The 19,140-nt window shown below is 40.3% G+C and overlaps 1 protein-coding gene across 4 annotated transcripts; it reads right to left on the bottom strand.

Annotated features, from left to right (window-relative positions):
- Positions 1-49: 49 nt before the first annotated feature.
- On the bottom strand, positions 50-17,769 carry LOC133527622 (igLON family member 5-like). Of its 4 annotated transcripts, none has more exons than XM_061864701.1 (6): positions 17,266-17,538; positions 7,343-7,504; positions 6,632-6,909; positions 6,047-6,124; positions 1,578-1,925; positions 50-830 (listed from the first exon to the last, which is right to left on the bottom strand). In XM_061864701.1, the coding sequence occupies exons 2-6, from the start codon at positions 7,434-7,436 to the stop codon at positions 513-515; spliced, it is 1,116 nt and encodes a 371-aa protein (XP_061720685.1). In that variant the 5' UTR covers positions 7,437-7,504; positions 17,266-17,538; the 3' UTR covers positions 50-512. The 4 variants fall into 4 exon arrangements, with proteins under 4 accessions (XP_061720685.1, XP_061720686.1, XP_061720684.1 ...); XM_061864702.1 differs by having other exon boundaries at positions 17,291-17,538; XM_061864700.1 differs by lacking the exon at positions 17,266-17,538 and adding an exon at positions 17,548-17,769 and having other exon boundaries at positions 51-830.
- Positions 17,770-19,140: the final 1,371 nt, after the last annotated feature.

The following is a 19,140-nucleotide window of genomic DNA, read 5'->3' as shown; positions in this document are numbered from 1 at the left end:
TTCAGACTATTGCACATTTTTAGGGTTCTGAATATGAAGAGGGGTAAAATTTCAAAGCCTAGTTTAGTAATCAATTGGGGTTCATTTGGAAGAACTTAAGTAAGTAAGTAAATATTCTTTATTGCAACAACAATTATACATTTTACATAAATGTAAAACTAGAAATAATTTTTAATGGAAAATAGAACCAGGTTGACAGCGCTGGTGGCCTAGAGGTAAGAGCGTGCGACTTGCAAACCGCGGGTCGCGGGTTCAATTCAAACCCCGGCTCGTACCAATGAGTTTTTCGGATCTTTTGTAACAAATATCATTTGATATTTACCAGTCGCGAAAAGCGACATCGTGAGGAAACTGGGTTGGTAGGTCAAATGGCAGTCGCTTTCGTAAAAACTAGTGCCTACGCCAATTCTCGGGACTAGTTGTCAAGTGCGGACCCCAGGCTCCCATGAGCCGTGGCATAATGCCGGGACAACGCGAGAAAGAAGAAGAGGAAAATAGAACCAGGTTGCTGGCTACGTGTTGTGAAGCTCGTAGAAGAAGAGTAAAACGACAAAGAAGAAGGAAAAATTGTAATTTACATGAAAATGTAGACATAAGAACTGCCTTGTTGACTCACTGCCTTCAGAGACGTAGACGTAGATGGCGGCGGGCTCGGTGTTGGGCGCGCGGCAGGAGTAGTTGCCGGAGTGGCGCGGCGCGGCGTCGCGGATGGTGAGCGCGGACTGCGTGCGCGCGCCCGGCGCCGTCGCCACGGCCACGCCGCGCGACGCGTCGTAGTTGATCATGCGCTCGTTGTGGTACCAGAACACGTACTGCGGCGGCACTGGGCTCTGAGAACAGTATAAGATAATATGTATCAATCGATCAATAACAATGCAGTATGACCAATACGTTGCCAACACACAGATTACCTCAACTACAATAAATATGGAATATACAAGTCAACTTGCGGTCACCACAAATATGTGGTTCCGTACCTACTATTTAGTATGGGAACGCGACTGTTTTATTTGCGTAAGCATTGATGACCTCTATTCATGAAAGTTAAAATTTTTATCTTTAAAAAAATTGAAAACATAATTAAAATGATAATTTTTAATCGTCTTTGAAAGGGCTCGTATTGTATAAAATGGATGAAACTCAGCTGTATTATATCGCAGCACAACATCTCGGAAACAACTTTGCATTATATTTGTGGTGACATGGCGCGCTTCATAAATGCTTCATAATTTCTGTTTAGTCTGTGATGCTCAAACAAGGCCCAGTCAATAGACATTGTAGCACAAGTACCTTTTAACGGCCTCTTACCGTCGGTATTGCCCCTGCCTACGAAGCAGGAGGAGGCCGAGGTTGGAATACTTCGAATCTCGGTAAGGGCATTTATTCGTGTGTTCCTGATAACTCAGGATTTTGGTTTTTATAGTAAGTAGCTTTGCTTAGTTTGGGGCTAAATAAATCGATCTGTGCAATATTGTCCCCAAATATTATTTTATTTTATTTATTAAGGCCTCGGACCGAAGAACGTGCAAGTCAATCAGCTGCGATTGCGCACCCGGCCGGCGACACCTGGAGTGTACCTTCTCTATGATGCACAAAAGGCTGATGGTTGAGCCGGCGTCCACGAGACGGATAAAGGCCTCGGACAGAAGCACGTGCATGACGATCAGCCGCGACTGCGCACCCTGCCGGCGACACCCGGAGTGTACCTTCTCTATGATGCACACGAGGCTTATGGTAGAGCCGGCGTCCACGTGGTGCTCGTCAGCGCCGAGGATAAAGGCCTCGGGCACGAGCACGTGCAGGGCGACGAGCCGCGACAGCGGGCCCTGCGCGGTGGACACCTGGCACTCGTACGTGCCGTTGTCGCGCTTCTGCACGAACTTGATCTGCAGCGTCCAGTCGTCTGAACCCTCGCTATGTAACACCTGCAATAGGTTACATACTCTTGTAGGTCGTCCTTATTTAATATATATAAATGCGTGTGTCTTTACAGACTGACTCATCAACGCAGCGCCGAAACTACAAATGATAGAAATTTGAAATTTGAACACATGAGAATATAAATAAGAAGCAATTTTGAGACAAATTCTAAGGGGTAGAAATTGTCTCAAAATTGCTTCTTATTTATATTATCTTATTTATAGGGGGTTAAAAAAGTTTTATTTTGAGGCAGGAACTTGAGACTTTGTAAAAAGGTTTTTTTTTAATGAAGAATACTAATATTAGCGTTTTTAAAAAAATCACCCCTAAAGTGATTTAGATGTTTAAAAAAATTCACCCCCTAATAGGGTAGAATAGGTTGGCAGTTTGTATAGGATTCAAATTTTATTTTAAGCTAGTAACTTGAAACTTCGTAAAATAAAACGGTATTTTATAAAAAGAAAATTGATCCCGCAAGGTGGTGAAAAAGGGGTGGAAGTTTGTATAGAGATCAAACATTTTTTTTGTGTGGGACTTAAATCGTTGTATCGAGGCATATTATTATAATAAAAGAAAAGTAATTTTATAATTTTTAAAAAATAAACCCCGGAAAGGGTTAAAAAGGGGTTAAAACATTGTATGGGGTTCAAATTTTGCTCTAGAAACTTTGTAAAAAAGTATTGTATTAAAAGAAAAGAAAACTAATTTCAGCCTTTTTGTAAATTCATCCCCCAAATGTCTTAAAGAAAGGGTTGAAAATTTGTATGGAGAGGGCTGGAAATTTGTATGGAGATCAAACATTTATGTGAGTGTGGGACTGAATATTTGTATAAAGGCATATTATTAGAATGCAAGAATAATAATTTTCGTGTTTAAAAAAAATCACCCCTAAAATGGTTAAATAGGGGTTGAAAGTTTGAATCCATTACGAATGCTTTAAAACTTCTTAGAAAGGCATAATATAAGATAACAAAAAACATTTTAACGTTCTTGATAATTCAACCCCTAAGGGGGTTAAAAAGGCGATAGGAATTTATATATGGCGAAAAAAACTTTTTTTTTTGTAAACACTGAAGACAATAATAGAAAACAAGAAATGTGATTTTGGAAATGTATTCCTTAAGGGAGTTAAAATGGTTTTCATTGAAAGTTAGTATGAATGCCCTTAATTGATGAAAATAGGGATTTAAGTTTGCATCTGGAGTGTTTTTTTTTTATCATAGTGGGCTTGAAAATCTTAGGGGTTTGAGAGGGAATCGGCTCGATTCACAGAATGATTAAGACTCATTTAAGATCTTGGAAAGATCTTTAAAAGATCGATAACTATACGACATGTCAAAATTGACATTTATTTCGATTCCGCTGTGATCCCAATAAGATCTATCTACGATATTTTTAACGTCAAAGTGACATTGGTTGCCCGACTCGAGCTGCTTGTAACACTTTGGGGTATCCACCCAGTGTTATAAACAGCTGAGTAGCATATTATATAGGTACTTTATAGGTTAGAAAATGGTATGTTTGTTTTGGTAAGATTTGGTAGTTGAAATGTCTTCGACACGGATGTCATAGTGGGTCAGTCAAGGACTGAGACCTGTAGTGATATTTTCAACTTTACATATACGCTTTTAGCTATATTGAGTGGACAAAACTTACCGGAGCGGTAGGTCAGTCTGTGCGTTCACTCCGTTGCATTTTGCGCATCCATGTCGTGTTCCTGCGTTGTGCTAGGACACAGGCACTTTGTTTTCGTTGTGGTATATACATTTCACAATTGAAATACCTTTTAAAACATAGAAATACCACGTATGTATGATTTCGATAAAACCGAGCAGTTGTTTATTTCAGCGGTAGACACTGACGGCTGTCAATGTCATTTGGTTTTTTTTTTTTTGTCCATGGTTCCGTAACAGACGGTCGGTCACACTTGTTGTACGGCAATAAACATATACTTGTGGTTCTTTTATCTTTTTATAATTTCCAATTATTAATAAAGTCCGTATTATTAGCTTCCCAAAATGAGTAACTCTTTTTATTGTTGATGTTTCGAATTATCCCGAGAGTCAAACCGGTCAGTCGCGGTATCCATTGAATTGGGAAGGTTTTCATTCATCAGTTTGTCTGTGGTTTCTCGGATTGGAATTTTGATAAATCATTGTTCGATCGATCTTCAAGATGTAAAGGATATTAGAAAATCTTTCGGCAATCAATCTTAGGGGTATGTAACCTAATTGAAGGTTTTATTTCCTAAAACTGTGGTAAATTCAAGTTAGTAATCGTTAATGTAATTTTGTTACAGCTCGTCCCAAAATGTGCATAATTTAGCGTCTTAGAGCCTACCTAAAATGGCGGCTGCTAATCTTTTCCCTTCAATTTAACATAACTTGGTGAGTTTCCACACTTTTTAAATATATAAAGAAGGAAAGGCGGAGGTAGTGTGTCCTTTCGCAAATGGGTTAATATAGTGTTTTATGTGGATTTTCCAGCAAAACCTAATGTAACGTCAACCACCTCTTCGTCTTGCCACGCGGTCTGCAGGCGCCGTCGTTGGTATAGGAAATAATGGACCCGGCATAAACCCCGGTAAGTCATTTAATCGCTTCATTGCCGTAATTTAAATCGCGCTGTGCCTCAGTTTAAAATATAATTTTTCTATAAAACTAAACGTGTTAAAACATAATTTTTTTAACCTAGAACATTTTCTTTGTTCTTAGGGTTTTTTCTGGACCCTGGTTTTTTCTGGACCCTGGTTTTTTCTGGACCCTGGTTTTTTCTGGACCCTGGTTTTTCCTGGACCCTGGTTTTTTAAGGCTGTGCCATCCGGTGGCAGCGTTCTTCTTGGCAGTGTCCGTGAAGTTAAGACTTTTATGATATACCTTTAGTTAAATATGGACCCTTTATGCTGAACAGGTAACCTGTGATCCCTGTGAGCAATTGCTTACTGCTAAACATCCCCGGAGGGTGGGGCATAACTTTTACTGTAGACAGTGTTATGTTAGGAAGACAAATTTTGATATTGTTGTCCGTAGACACAGAGATGCCTATGATGTATTTAGTGTAAATTTCAAGAAATAGTGGTGTCACTAAGAAGTATTTATTATTACTTATTTACTAATAAATAACTCGTGTTGACCATAGCGGGTCATATATATTTAAGGAATAAAGGTGTTTATTAAATAAATTTGGGATTTTCATTTGGATATGTCATGCGCTTGATGAGGATAGTATCCTGGCGTCCTACCTTAAATTTTTGGATACCTATTCTCACTCCATAGTGGCCTGAACCACGACCCTATCTATGATTGTAGTTAGCCGAAGGTATTTGTGAACTTTTCAGTAGTGAAGTTTGGTGAGTTCTGGATCACTCCATAGAAACACGTTTCCTTCTATGGAAACGGTCTTTAACAATAATAGAATCAGATCTTCTCCATATCCAGAGCTCACCCACACCTATTACATGCTTCTGTCAATAATACGACATACAAACGATATCTAAACCAGAACTTATCGTTATCGTATCTCATTCTTCGAATCGGGCCGAATGTATCGAGATATTTTTTTCAGTTGGGGGCTTGAAACTTCGTAGGTTGTAACAGACAAATCTCATGCGTTGTATAATTATTGAACGTCCCTATACTGCTAACTTTTACTTCATACCTATGCTCATGTTCTCAAGTAGAATATATTATATAACAACCAACATACAAATCCACGCGTACGAAGTTGCGGGCAACAGCGAGTACATTCTATGATTCTTCTCTTTTCGGATAGACTCTATACATACATATACATACCAATTGAGGTGCGCTAATTCAATCAGGCAAACTAATTAGTATTATAAATAGGCGTGATGTTCAAAATACGATTATCTACGGGAGATAATCAATGCCCGCCTAAATTTTTCAAATTTTCTTCTCAATTTGGTTTGCCTGATTATTAATAATTGGCAGGCCATTTTTATTCTAACCACTTCAACCATTTAACCAGAAAATGTTTAAGACTATGATTGGCAACATTTTAATTCTGAAATAGGTACATACAGGTAGCGTAGCTGTTTCAATAAGTCCTAAGTTTAATACGAGAATAAGCCTACTCTTGTATTCACTGTGGATATTTTGCTTTGTACCTGGAAGCGCTCGTCGTTCGTATACATGAACAAGCCGGAGCTGATGATGTGCCAGTCCCGTCTCCGCACCCACGAGATCTGTTACGAGCAAACGTATTAAACACAACCATCAAACATTTATTCAGCAAATACTAGCCACAGGGGCATTTCTACATGTAATTTTTTTATAAGCAATAAAAATAACCAAAAATTACAAAATATAATTACAAATATGGAATCAATGAAATATTAGACATGTATAAAGTCCCTAGATGTAGTAAAATATTACTAATTATTATGTCCCTAATTACACAAAAAAACTACGATAAAAAACAACGGGTTGCACTCCGGGAGTGCCGGCCATCATAATGCGGTTCATAGAATATATCTACTTACCAAGTTTGAACAGTATAGCTTTTATAGTTTCGGAAAAAAGTGGCTGTGACAGAATCGGACAGACAGACGGACATGACGAATCTATAAGGGTTCCGTTTTTTGCCATTTGGCTACGGAACCCTAAAAAGTAGTAGATCCAGATACTCACGCTACCGCTACGCTTGACAAAACGATTTCCGAAAACAGTACCCCACTAAAAACGAGACTCACGCCACGCTCGCCGAGGTGCCGCACGGGGCAGTGCAGGAAGGCGGTGGCGCCGAGCTGCGCCAGCACGTCTTCGCGCGAGGCGTTGAGCACGGGCTGCCGCCGTCGCGCCTCCAGCGAGGCGTACCACAGCTCGCGCCACGCTGGCGCCTCCTCCGCGCCCAGCGCCGCGTCTAGCGCGTCAGGCGTGTCCAGCGCGCCCTCCAGCGCGTCCAGCGGCACGCCCACGCTCTCTACGCCGGGTGGGCTCGGCGACACCTCCCAGCTCGCGCGGGCAGCACCTGTTGCCACCAACAACATATATTTGATGGCAGCGGTAGGGTGAGTAATAAGTTCCTTTGAAGAGAAGACAGAATATTTTTAAAATTATTTATTAATTATTTTATCAGCGCGTGACGATATCAAGTTACGCGTAAACATGATGCTCGTGACTCACACTTTATTGTGTTATGCTATATTCATAGTGTGACAGTCCCGTTAGCGTGCGGCGTGCGCCGAAGGCACAATCTGGGTCCCACGTTGGGCGCCTATGTGATAATTTCGCACGTAGAATAAACTGAGTTACACGCGGCGATGTGATAGAGGCGTAAGGTATTTGTGTAGTAGGGTGTGTGGTACCATCGTCTACACTGTTAACTGTCCATCAGTGGACCTTATTCCAAAAGGTATAAGGTCCACCTTTGGACAGTTAAGAGTGTTGTTGTTTGTACTGACGTGTCCGGGGAGACGCAGGCAGGTCAGGCACGGGGCCGGCAGCCGCCAGCAGCGTCGCTAGTAGCAGCAGCGCCAGGCTGCGCGCGCCGCCCATGCTGCCGCTACTGCCGCGCCGCCGCTGTCGCCGCACCCGCCACCCGCCGCGCGCCCACACTAACAACTCTGCAAACAAATGTATGTACAGTCAATCCAATGCACCGACTTGCTAAAGCTAATATGTGGAAGTGCCAACGTCAAAATATACCAATATAATATTTATAGTGAAACTCCACACTGTGTAAAGTCGGAGCTGAGTTAGGTGTTAGCTTAGACGGACTGTACTTGGTTAACTTTAATTTATGGATGTACAGACTCGTCGGAGAACTATAAATTCTAAAAATAAAATAACGCTCTAACACAGGAGGTTCATACAAATAAACAATTGTACCTATTTATGGATTAACACTTAACAAACTTATGATCTTAAGAGATATGTAAGTCTCATATTCTGAAACCTCGTTAATCACGTTCTGCAATCTCTTTTAAATACAGGCACTCGAAAAGGATTGTGAACAATTTTTAATACTTAGCTTTAGGGCTATCTCTAATATTCCTTCCCCTCCCCATAACGCCATTTTCCTCCCCCTTTTCACCCTTATGGGGTGACTTTGACATTGAAAACTATTCTATATCCTTCCCCATAGCAAATTTCAACTAAATCAGTTCAGCGGTTACGGACTTCAGGAAGTACCCTAAGGGTTTTGATGATTACCAGTGAGTGAGTGAGTCAGTGACGAAATCGTTTTTTTTAGATTTGAATGAATTCTAAAGTATGAAAGCTATGCAATTGAATTTTTTTATGGTTAACAAGTTCACTGTTGACATTATATCCTGAGAAATTTGTTTACCTGGTATAATCTAAACCCAAGTTATGAGGGTTTAAAAAAACGACGAAGCGCTTCGAGAAAAGGTAGGTAGTGTCCTTGCGCTTCGCTAGTCTTGGCGGGGGCACTACCGTGCCCCCAGATTCGTCTTCAAATGGCTTCGTAGCTCCCCAAATGAATATATTTTAAGAACCGTATACATCTCGCTGTACCAGTCGATCATTACTTCATGTTTCAACTTGTCGACTGTAATGGTTGAATTAAGATTTCGTATACCAAACTGTAATTGGGTACTTTTCATGTATGGGCTCCCAACTCAACTATAATATTCATTTCGAAACGGTTTAGTCAACTATAATGAAATTGACCAATCACAGCTCGCCGCGTTCAAGAGGACGAAACAAAATAGTTGTATAGTAGAAACAATTGCTTCATAAGTCATAAACGCACATGTGGTACCCTTAATATAACAATATCCATTGACTACGAATACCGCTTACCGTTGCTTGTTAGTCTCCATAGGCTAGAGTGGCCAAAATTGAGAAAAAAAACTGTCTAAAAATTGAATTTACCATGGACCAAGTACCAGGGCCTCATGAGTTACGAGAAGGTGTCGTTGACCACCTCACCGGGTCCCGGCGCGGCGGCCGGGGCGCGTACGAGTATGAAGGTATCGCGGCTACTCGCGTATCTTAAATTGCTGTATACTTTTCTCTTTCTTTTTATTACGATTGTATATAATACTATGGTTACTGCATCACAGTATGGGGCAGTACGAGTAAAACAACCATGCTAGAAATCGAAAGAGCGCAGCGTTTAGTATTGAAGGTAATATTCAGAAGACCTGTCCGTTTCTCAACCTTTGCTCTCTTTGCTCAAGCTCGTGTGCTAGCTGTTCGCTAACTTTTCTTACATAAAATATCCTTACAAAAAATGTCTTTCTACAACTCATTGCTAAACAAGCGTGTTTTCAAAATAGAAGGGGTGTTTTGAATACACGCTTGTTTAGCAAGAGTTTGTGTTTAGGGGTAAGTAGGTTCTAACTTTGGGAAATACTTTGGAGACCACATCAGGGCATTCATCTACAACAATATGCTGAAACGATGTAACCTCATAGACTGTACTATACCACAAACAAAAATACTGTTTGAACTGTTAAGCTCACTCGATTATGCCGAGACAGAAATTATTTCAATAATCATGAAGATTAGTAAGATTAGTTTTTCTTTATAAGGTATTGTTTACGTTTAGTTAGATGCCAAATTGTTTAACTTTACTTTGTTACTTACCTACTTTATTACTATCATAAGTTACTTTGTAACTAAATTCTGATACCTACTTGAATTGTAAACAAAGTCAATCGAACTTGATTTTCATGAGGATCAAATGTATATAGGACTCATGGCATTTAAGCAATAGAAACTTCGAGGAACACCGGGAAGGGAGACGGCATTCATACTATTTCCCCTCTGCCGAAGCATAGGTACAATTGTACTTATGGCGGTGCATGTTGTGACTCGTCCGTATACAAAAAGAAATCGAGGTGTGCAAGATTTGTCTTTGACGTGTGTAATTTTTCTATGTATTTGTGTCGTCATTACAGATTATTTTGTATGTAGTGAGTGAGAAGTGCGACTGTGTGCACGTTTCCCCCTGCAAAAAATGGCAGAATGATTTGTTCGGTAAGATATTGCTTAGGCTCCTCCCTTCCGACGTGTCGGAAGCCGGAAGCCGGTGTTGTTCGAAGAACAGAAAGGTCAGAAGTCTGCCGCTCGCACTCGACGATTGAAACACCTCTAACAAAATGATATTGTAATGTGACGTCACGTCTGTTTTAAATATATGGAAAATCAAGAAAATTGCTATTTTGGCCCTGAAATATTGCATTTATGTAGATAGTTGTCATACGGTTTATAGACTTCTTATGGGTCTTCAACGACCTATAGTTCACGTTTGGCGATGTTTCCTCTTCGCTGTGTTTGTGAAGCAAATTAGATTTTCAAGACAATTTTTGTCAAGTTCGAGATCTGACGATGGGGTTCATGAGGAATCGAGATAACTCCTCAAATGTTAAGGCATGTATGTAGTGATCTTCGTATTTTCATCAACAAATCAAGCATAATATGAACAAATTCATATGAAATGACGTCACGGTCAACTCACCAACTTTTTTATATTTCTATCCTGTTTATTATATAGAACTTGTGTTTAAAAATAACTGCTACCTATGTTCTTTTTAATAATTATCTGGTGCTTTATTTCATGCATGGTTTGAAATAATTTATTTACAATACGGTCGAATACCCAATTGCGGGTATCTTACCAACCATAGGGCAAATCTGAAATGTGTCAAGATGCTCACTGCAGTGACAAAAAAAACATTTTACCTCCTTTTCTACATAATTAGGCGTAGGTAGCTGTCTTTTTAATTTCATTATATGAAACCCAAAATCAACAATCATCTTTCTTTCACCCGGTCTCCTTCATTGAAGTCGGTTTTTTTTCTTAGCTAAATTTTGTTATAATATTCAACATGTGTCAAGTACCCAATTTTAACTGGTTCACCGTGTTACAGGTCATGCCTAGTGCGGACAACCCTGGTAAATAAAATAGTGGATTTTGTGATTCTATGGAATAAAGATTTTATTTAACTATTTATTTTTTACATAATACTTGGATATTAATGCATGCACATACGAATAATATTAATAAATCCCATGACACGTGTCCGCTGGTTCATTTCCTGGGCTTACCCCGACCCCGACTCCCGGGAGCTCATCCAGATTCCATTCGTAATCCGAACATATCTCTGACAATGGCAGTGGCACATTCCCCTTTATCGCTCTCCTGGGTCCGAGAGACCGACGTGCGAAAATCAACACATGCAAATACTCGTAGATCATACACATCTTTCATTTTATTTCTGTTAATATCCCTACTACGAACTAAGTACGCACATTATACTCTGAGGGAAGTATAGGGACATTGTAAGCGATATTTTAAAAGCAAAGCATTTGACCTTGATGAACTCGACTCGATTCGGGATTTGATTTATCTATGCTCTCACATCTCACTCGTACTGATATAAGGGTATTTACTGCGAGTAAAAAGGAGACTTTTGAAGTCAGAATGTGTTTCTGAATTATAAATCATTGTGTGCAATATATGTGTGTGTATAGTCACAAGCAGAAATTGAAGTTTTAATATGTGGAAACTTGCGTACCAGCAAAAGGAAAAATATTTATGATATAAGTTCATTACAAGCCCTGGGCCCTTGTTAATTAAATTTATGCTGATTAAGTTATTTATGTTTTGCAAAAATACTAATTTATTACACAAGTAATAAAGAAACTTCTGGAATTGGTAAAATAAAAAAAGTACGAAATTCCTCAGGGTTGCTCGTGCCTAGCATATAAGTGCGAGAAATCATCAAACTAGTACCAAGATTTGCTTTCACTCAACTCGAAGACTGAATGATAAATATGACCTCGGTCTTTTTGAAACAAAAGTGAATAGGCTATTATTGAACCGGTGAGCTCCATCTTAGGCATCACTGTCTTCACCTTCTATCAGGTGTGACTAGAGCCAATCGCCGATCAGTTTATAATAAAAACAAAGTATGCCTACACGTGTAGGCACACTAATGCGTAATTAGACAAGACGAGATATGTTAATATTATACCTACTAATTATATTTAAATTGAAATCGTTTGACGCAAAATGAAGACTCTAGGCCACTTAAGTGCTGCTGAATTTTGTGGTGCCCTAGGAATACCTACTTAAAACATGTACTCGCACACTCGATTGTTTTCAAAATTGTTTCTCTGTGGCATATGTGAATGTTTAATTAAAGTCTTGAGAAATAGTCTTCGATTACCACCGATTCCAGGCAGATGAGAAAGGCGAGACCGCGTTTTCCGTAGATACACGCTACATGGAAACATAGTCACACGCGTCTATCATCAATATCAGTTGATATTGTGTGACGTCACCGTGACATCTCCATCCGTCATGTTAGTAGTATGGCGGGTGTAGTAGGGTCACGAGGCCGTCGGCCAGAGTAGCCGAGATTGGGTCACGCACGCGAGCGCGGGCGCGGGTGGAGGTCGCGAACGAGCACCGCACCGCACTGAGTCCCAAGTGTGCAACCACGTCATCATTTATGCTGTCCATTTGCTTCCAATATGACCTAGTTCTAGCGCGTCATAATACCGATTCGTCTAGTTTAAATTTTTGACGAAGCTGTCGCAATTTTTTTCCCAAATTATTAATAAAGTACAGTACATACTACACACCATCAACTCTTAGGAGCACCGATGGTGGCCATTGTTTATCTTAGTATTTAAAAACGCCGATGCACTGTCCCGCTTCCGAGACTTGAAATGTGATTCGAAAATTAGGTATTCAGCACACACAGCTGTTAGTGCAACCTTATATCTCTGACCTTTGAATCCGAACAGTTGTGACAAATGTAAAGGTCGTAAGGTCACCCAATCAAAATAGAGATGCTCTGAACTGAGTAGGTATAAGCCGGCTCAGGAATATCAGCGGAGGGATCGCGGCGGCGGCGGCGGCTCTACTCGTACAAATGATAAGGATTCACACGTCGTGCGTGAATGCTGCGTGAATATGAACGAGGTTCGGAGGACACGAGTAACTCGAGGCGGGGGAGACATTAGCGGGCGTCTTAAGTGGTGCGACATGAAGGGTTACCGCGGGGGTTTGCGGGTGCGCGGGGCACGAGGGGGCGGGGGTGATGGATGGCCGCAGAGGGTCCGGCGCTGAGATTGATGCGTTTTTTACGAGCCCGTACCTGCCGCCCGACGCCTAGGATTATATTTCAGCCAATGAAAAACTATTAGCTCGACCCGCTCCGATATTGAATTATGTTTCTGATCCTCTGGGCGTTTTGTTATTTTTCATAACTGGGTGCTCCAGAACCTGCCGTGTTATGAAAATGTGTCATTTCATACCACATTACGTAATTGAAGTATCAGGCCAGTTCTAGTTTTAGTTATTAAATCAGTATCATACGAGTATTGGAAACAGATCTAATAACATTTATCAGGCCAATTCAAGTTTTAGTTATTAAATTTCATTCCAATATGATATTGATCTGATACTGATCGGTCCGTGGGAAAAGTGACGTTTTTGGTTGAAGGTTGACATAATGCGCTATTCAGTAGGTCCTCTAAAGGAGATTGGAACTATCTCATATTGGAATAATGTCAGATCGATGTTCAATCAGTACCACACTATATTGTTGAAATTGGCCTGTAAAACTAGAATGGGCCTGTAAGACGTATTTGACAGGATTCAGGAGCAAGGACAACGTCTTTATAGAAAGTAGTGCGGATGAAAATAGTCATACCCGCAAAAACATTGTCATGTAAAATGTTGCTAAGACGAGGCCATATGGCTCGCACTGTCACGAAGTTATCAGATCTAGAGTAGAGCCAAGCTTCTAACTCTATACGCCCTAACTCTACAATTGGGGTGATTTACTAAAACTCCTGAAATTGTATTATATTATTTATAACAAAAGGTCCCTATATCAATATTCAGACCTCTAGAATCAAAATATGCGGAAGTCTCATACAAAGTTCCATCCCTTAGTTTAAGGGGTTGGGGGGTAAAGATTCTAGTTTTTAGTTCACCAACCCGAGGAAAATACTAACTGTAATACATTACAAATCAAATCCAAATGAAGGTTCTTTTATCATTAAAAATCATCACTTAAAGGTTATTTCTAATTTGTACTAGCAGAAATGAGGAAACCACTCAAAATGTGCATGTTTCATTTGCTTCATCACTTTTCCACTCTTATGGATAAAATGCCTTTCTTATTAGTTGTTGAAGTATCAAGAGAGCTTGCACCAGCTGGTGTGGTGAAAAATAATTGAGATCTACTTTATCCCGAAAACATTGCAACCGCAACCGCGTTTATAAAATTTGTTTCTTACTGTGGAGAAATCATGTAACAAGAAGATTTAATAACTAATCATAGTCTATCCATTCAACTTTTAATTGCATATAGATAATCGCACAATCTATCATATATTATCTACGCTTACAAACATGGTTCGTCTGTCTGCCGAGTTAACGGATGAATGTCGATTTATCAATAGTTGGTGCACACTCATCAACTCGATGCCCGCCCCCGCTGCCGCCGCCGCCGCGCGCTGCTCGGCAACTTTAGCATTCTTTGTGAGAAACTTTACACTGCAACGCTTTTCTTAAGCTGCCACATTTTCATTAGCGCCGTAAAGTAATTGGAAAAGTTGGATATATTGTGCTTCGATAATCTGTAGCCAATGTTGCTAAAAATATTGGAAAATGTTGGCGCTTACAAGAGAACATTTATATCTAATAGGGAATAAAAATATTGACAACGGCACTTAGCAAAGTATTTTATACCATGTTGATCTTTTCTGCTTTAGGTATTTGTAGAGCTATATTTACGTCATCACGGGAAGATACTTATGAATGCCGTTCGTAGTTTTATTACAATGATAAAACTCCCGCGAGACTCGGTATCTTTATTTACCCAATACCTATATTATCTTATTAACGTTTGTTAGACTCTTGTTCACCGACTTCGAGTTGTATAAACTGTCAAGCAACCTACGCGAATCTCCGATGTCAATGATCAGCGGACGGTATTCTACGAAGGCTTAAACAGGACATGTCATGTACATTTACCGGCTCCCTTCTCCCGCTACACCACCACCAACCCTGTAGCTTTTGTTCCATTCTCAAACGTGAAGGTTTTGCAAGCGGCCATAGAAACATACTCTCAAATAAAACGGTACCCAACCATACGAAAGTCCATAAGATCGTAAAACTCGCTTAAGCCGGAGGGATCACTTTCAGCAATGAAGAATAGCAAGAAAAAAAATACCGACGACTAAACCTCAGAGAGAGAATCTTCATATATTTTCTCTTTTATGGAATTCTGAATACAGTTAGGTAAATGTTTGGCTCAGTTTTAACCGACTTCAAAATTTAGAATGAGTAAGTTCGCAATTGTTTGGACCCATACGATATAACCCATACGTCACAGTCACAGCTAGTCCCATTGTCATTAGGTCAGCAAGGCCTGATACTGGATGAGATGGGAGGGGGACTCTTCAACTTCTTATCAAACACGTACTTTCCTATAAATTATTAATCGGATACTTTTGATTAGACATTATAGCATAGTCTGCGACCTTTGTTTGAACAGAAATGCTGCGGGTGTGTGATTGAATATGCATATGATGAATTTTCCGAAAAAATTTAACGCTAAAATTATGATCCAACGTGTTTCTCACACGCCATCATTCGTTGCGTTTTGTTAATAAGATGAGAAATGATTAAGCTGATTGGAGATGTTTTTGGGAACGAATTACACTGAACCATCTGTACGAGTATGTAAATTTCTAATCACTTAGTACTTTAGCTAGTTTGAATTTAAAATCAACCGATGATGATACGCGGTCCGATTCTAATTCTAATATACGTCCAAAATTACCTCTTTTTTTAAAACATCACTATATTGACACTGACATATCCAATCCATATCGTATCTAGACCTAATACTTGGCGTGTCTTAAAGTTCGAATCGGACCGTAAACGTTTACCCGTAAGATATTATAGAATTTTTCTATCTATGGATAGAATTTGGGCCGGAAACAGCACTAATCATTATCATACCGGCCCTGTAACACGAGCAAATAATTAAAACATACATATATATTGTACTCCTCAAACGATAAAATTTTTCTTTAACAACTTTTTAAACAATAATTATGAAGTCTCTAGATTTCCGCTTTTTCATACAAATATTTTCAATGTACTGTCATCACTCATTAGTGTAATTGACGTTGCCTGACACGTAACGCTTTAAACATGACAAAATTCGCAAACGTTGCGTTATAATAAATATTACAGCGTTCTATTTTGATAGCCCAGACTATGCAAGTGTTATTTTAAACGTCAAACTTCTATGAAATTATGACGTTTAAATAGCTTTAATATGGGGCTATCAAAATCACTGCCAGCTTAGCTTCGTGTAAAGAGTTAGAAATAGAGATTTTTAAAAGTCGCTGAACAAATGTTGGTCAGTTTGCGGAGTACAGCCTACAGTTTTATTTTTTGCTGGTGTTATAATAGGCCACACCCAGTATATATGATTATCTGTCCCACTGCTGGGCATAGATAGACCTTATCTCTTTCTGAAGAGGTTTGAGGGGAATAATCCCCGAGCAGACTCAAGGTTGGGTTGGGTTGTTCTATACATATATCTTTGAATTTCTTCGCAAAAGAGCTCAACGAGAGTGCGGACTGCGGAGTGTTAGGATCGGCAATGCGCATGTAACTCCTCTGGAGTTGCAGGCGTCCATAGGCTACGGAGACCGCTTACAATCAGGCGCGTCGTATGCTTGTTTGCCACCGAAGTAGTATAAAAAAATCTATACACGTTTGTCTACAATGTTTTCTTGCGCTGAAAAGCTATCTTCGCGTTCGAACTGTCACTGTACACAAGTTCCAAAAATTATCGGTAGGAGTTAGGAAGTCAGGACTCAGGATACGCCTGACCTAAACCACACAGCTATTGCCGTTTATACATCGCCTTAACAAATACACCAACTTCCCGTGGGCCGTCTTCGAAGTTCGATCTTCCAATCATTGAGAAATACAAACATCTGTACATAGTGTACATCTAATTGGATCTAAAGTTGTTGGTCACGGAGGGCGGTTCGGGAGATAACCACGTAACAAGGATAAGATTGGAGTTTGTTTGATGCGTTGGCCGAGAGCTGACCGCAAGCACCGCAAAGCCGACGGCTGCCCACCGATGTTAACCACAACACAACAAAACTCTAAAGTTAATGCTCAATTTTGCTTCCATATTTTGCAAACTACATTTTGTCCTAACGATCTACATATTTTTGCGAGCTTGAAAGGAGTTCATTCATAAGGTGGGTATGAACTTTTGAAGCTGGGTGTACTTTTATTTCTTTGATAGGTATTGGCTTGGTGGGATTTATGGAATGGATGAAATAATACAAATTATACGGTATGTCTGATGATAAGTGGTCACCGTAGCCGATGAACACTTGCAGCGGCAGATGTGTTACTCCTATCGAGTTTCCAGGATTCTATACACCTTCGGTCTATTTATATTACTTAATCAAAAGTGACACTTTCGAATGACTATATAATTTAAACATTATGTGAGAACTTGTCTGTAATTTAACACGAAAGTAAACGAGTTATAGAAGTTTTCTTCGCATGTAATACCGGGGAATGTTTGCACTAAACTAAGTTGAAAGTAACATATTAAAGAAGTGCACACACGTGGTGTTCATGCGGGTGGAGGCGGCTCACATGGTCCGCACTGCACTGGTGACGCAACCGGCGCGCTCGTGCGTGAGTCGTGGTCCAGGCGACGTGCGCTCCCGCCGACGGCGCGCGGTAGACTGCCGGACCCCGCGCCGCGCACTGCCGCCTGCCCCGCGCGCCGCCCGGGCCGCGCGGCCCGAGCTATTGTGCGACCCTTTGACCGCACCATAACAATCCATTCGACTATTTCATGGTGAGTTCGCGACACCTTGCTGTAAACGATGTTAAATAGTAAACCTCAGTTGTAGGTGAGAACGAGAACTATAAGCGCAAGGTTGCGCGAGGCCTAAATCGCGCGCGGGCGGGCGGCGCGGGCAGTGACGTCAGCCGGTGCTCAAGAGCGCGGCACGCAAACCACACGCTGCGATGATGCTAGATCAAACTGAGCTTTGGGTTTGCAAAAGTTCTTGTCCTAATCTGCACTTAGCTCAGATATGGGCAATTCATTCAGCGGCCTACTACTATATAGTGACGTATTTTCGTCACGCTTCTACGAGGAATTTACGCTACAACGCAGGAAATATTTGCTACGGGCTACAGCGTAGCACACCAGAAGAAAACAAACTGGAGGCCTATTCAGATAATAATTTCTTGATGTGAAACGGTTATCGATATGATCAGTCAACAGTCTACAGTGACATTTCTTCAACCAGAATGCCACTGTAGACTGTAGACAGGTCTTCGCTATCAAAAATTGAGTAGTTTAATAAAATACATATTTTCATTTAAGGAAAGCTTTTCGAGTAAAATTTACAAAGCTTAAATTAACAGACCTGGACCAGAACAGGCATAGGCATCTATTAAATCTTTTTTAAATATATAAAAGGAGAAACTGACTGACTGACATATCAACGCACAGCCTAAACCGCTGGTTCTAGAGATTCCAAATTTGGCACACCTACGTGCCAAAGCACCTACCTTTAGAAGGTCTAGGGGTGCACTAAGAAAGCATTTTATAATTTCACACCCTAAGGGGGTGAAATGGGGGCCAAATCTTGTATGGGGAAACAAGATTAGTTAGACTATTTTATTCGAAACTTTACAAGAGTATTTCTAACGATAAATGAGTGAACACGTGTTTCAGGTTTCTTGAGAATTCAACCCCTAAAAGGGGGAAATATGGTGACTAAGTCTAAAAATCAGCATGGCTATTAGTTCTATGGTTTATCGGGTCGCTGATTACGAAAATAACAACGATTTTAAAATCTAACGAGGAGGACGTGAAATACAAATACCCTGTTGGGGTGCGATGGGGTTGAAATGACTAAATATCAATATGGGTGTCGTTTTATGGTTATTTGGGACGTTATTTACGAAAATAGCATTGAATGATTTTACAATTTAATATTGTGGACATGAAAAATGTTGAAAGTATTTTTGCCAAATTGCAATTCAATCGGTCCACTAGTTTCGGAGCAAATCGGTTGTAGCAGATGGATTGACAGACAGCCATACGTGATCCGATAACGGTTCTTTTTTAGCTTTTGAGGTATGGAACGAGGCCCGCGTTATCCTAATAGATACTACGACAGGATTGTTCCTCCCACG

This window comes from Cydia pomonella, chromosome 18, assembly GCF_033807575.1.
Source record: "Cydia pomonella isolate Wapato2018A chromosome 18, ilCydPomo1, whole genome shotgun sequence".
Lineage (NCBI taxonomy): Eukaryota > Metazoa > Arthropoda > Insecta > Lepidoptera > Tortricidae > Cydia > Cydia pomonella.
This window is presented reverse-complemented; position numbering and strand designations above follow the sequence as displayed.

What these genes read in the sequence shown, in the direction of transcription:
- LOC133527622 (XM_061864700.1), bottom strand. Translation starts at nt 7,436, where the DNA reads ATGGGCGGCGCGCGCAGCCTGGCGCTGCTGCTACTAGCGACGCTGCTG. An exon ending in CGAACGACGAGCGCTTCCAG is followed by an intron (nt 1,926 to 6,046) that starts GTACAAAGCAAA and finishes AACCTATTGCAG; the next exon opens with GTGTTACATAGCGAGGGTTC. An exon ending in TTTTGTGCATCATAGAGAAG is followed by an intron (nt 831 to 1,577) that starts GTACACTCCAGG and finishes TACTGTTCTCAG; the next exon opens with AGCCCAGTGCCGCCGCAGTA.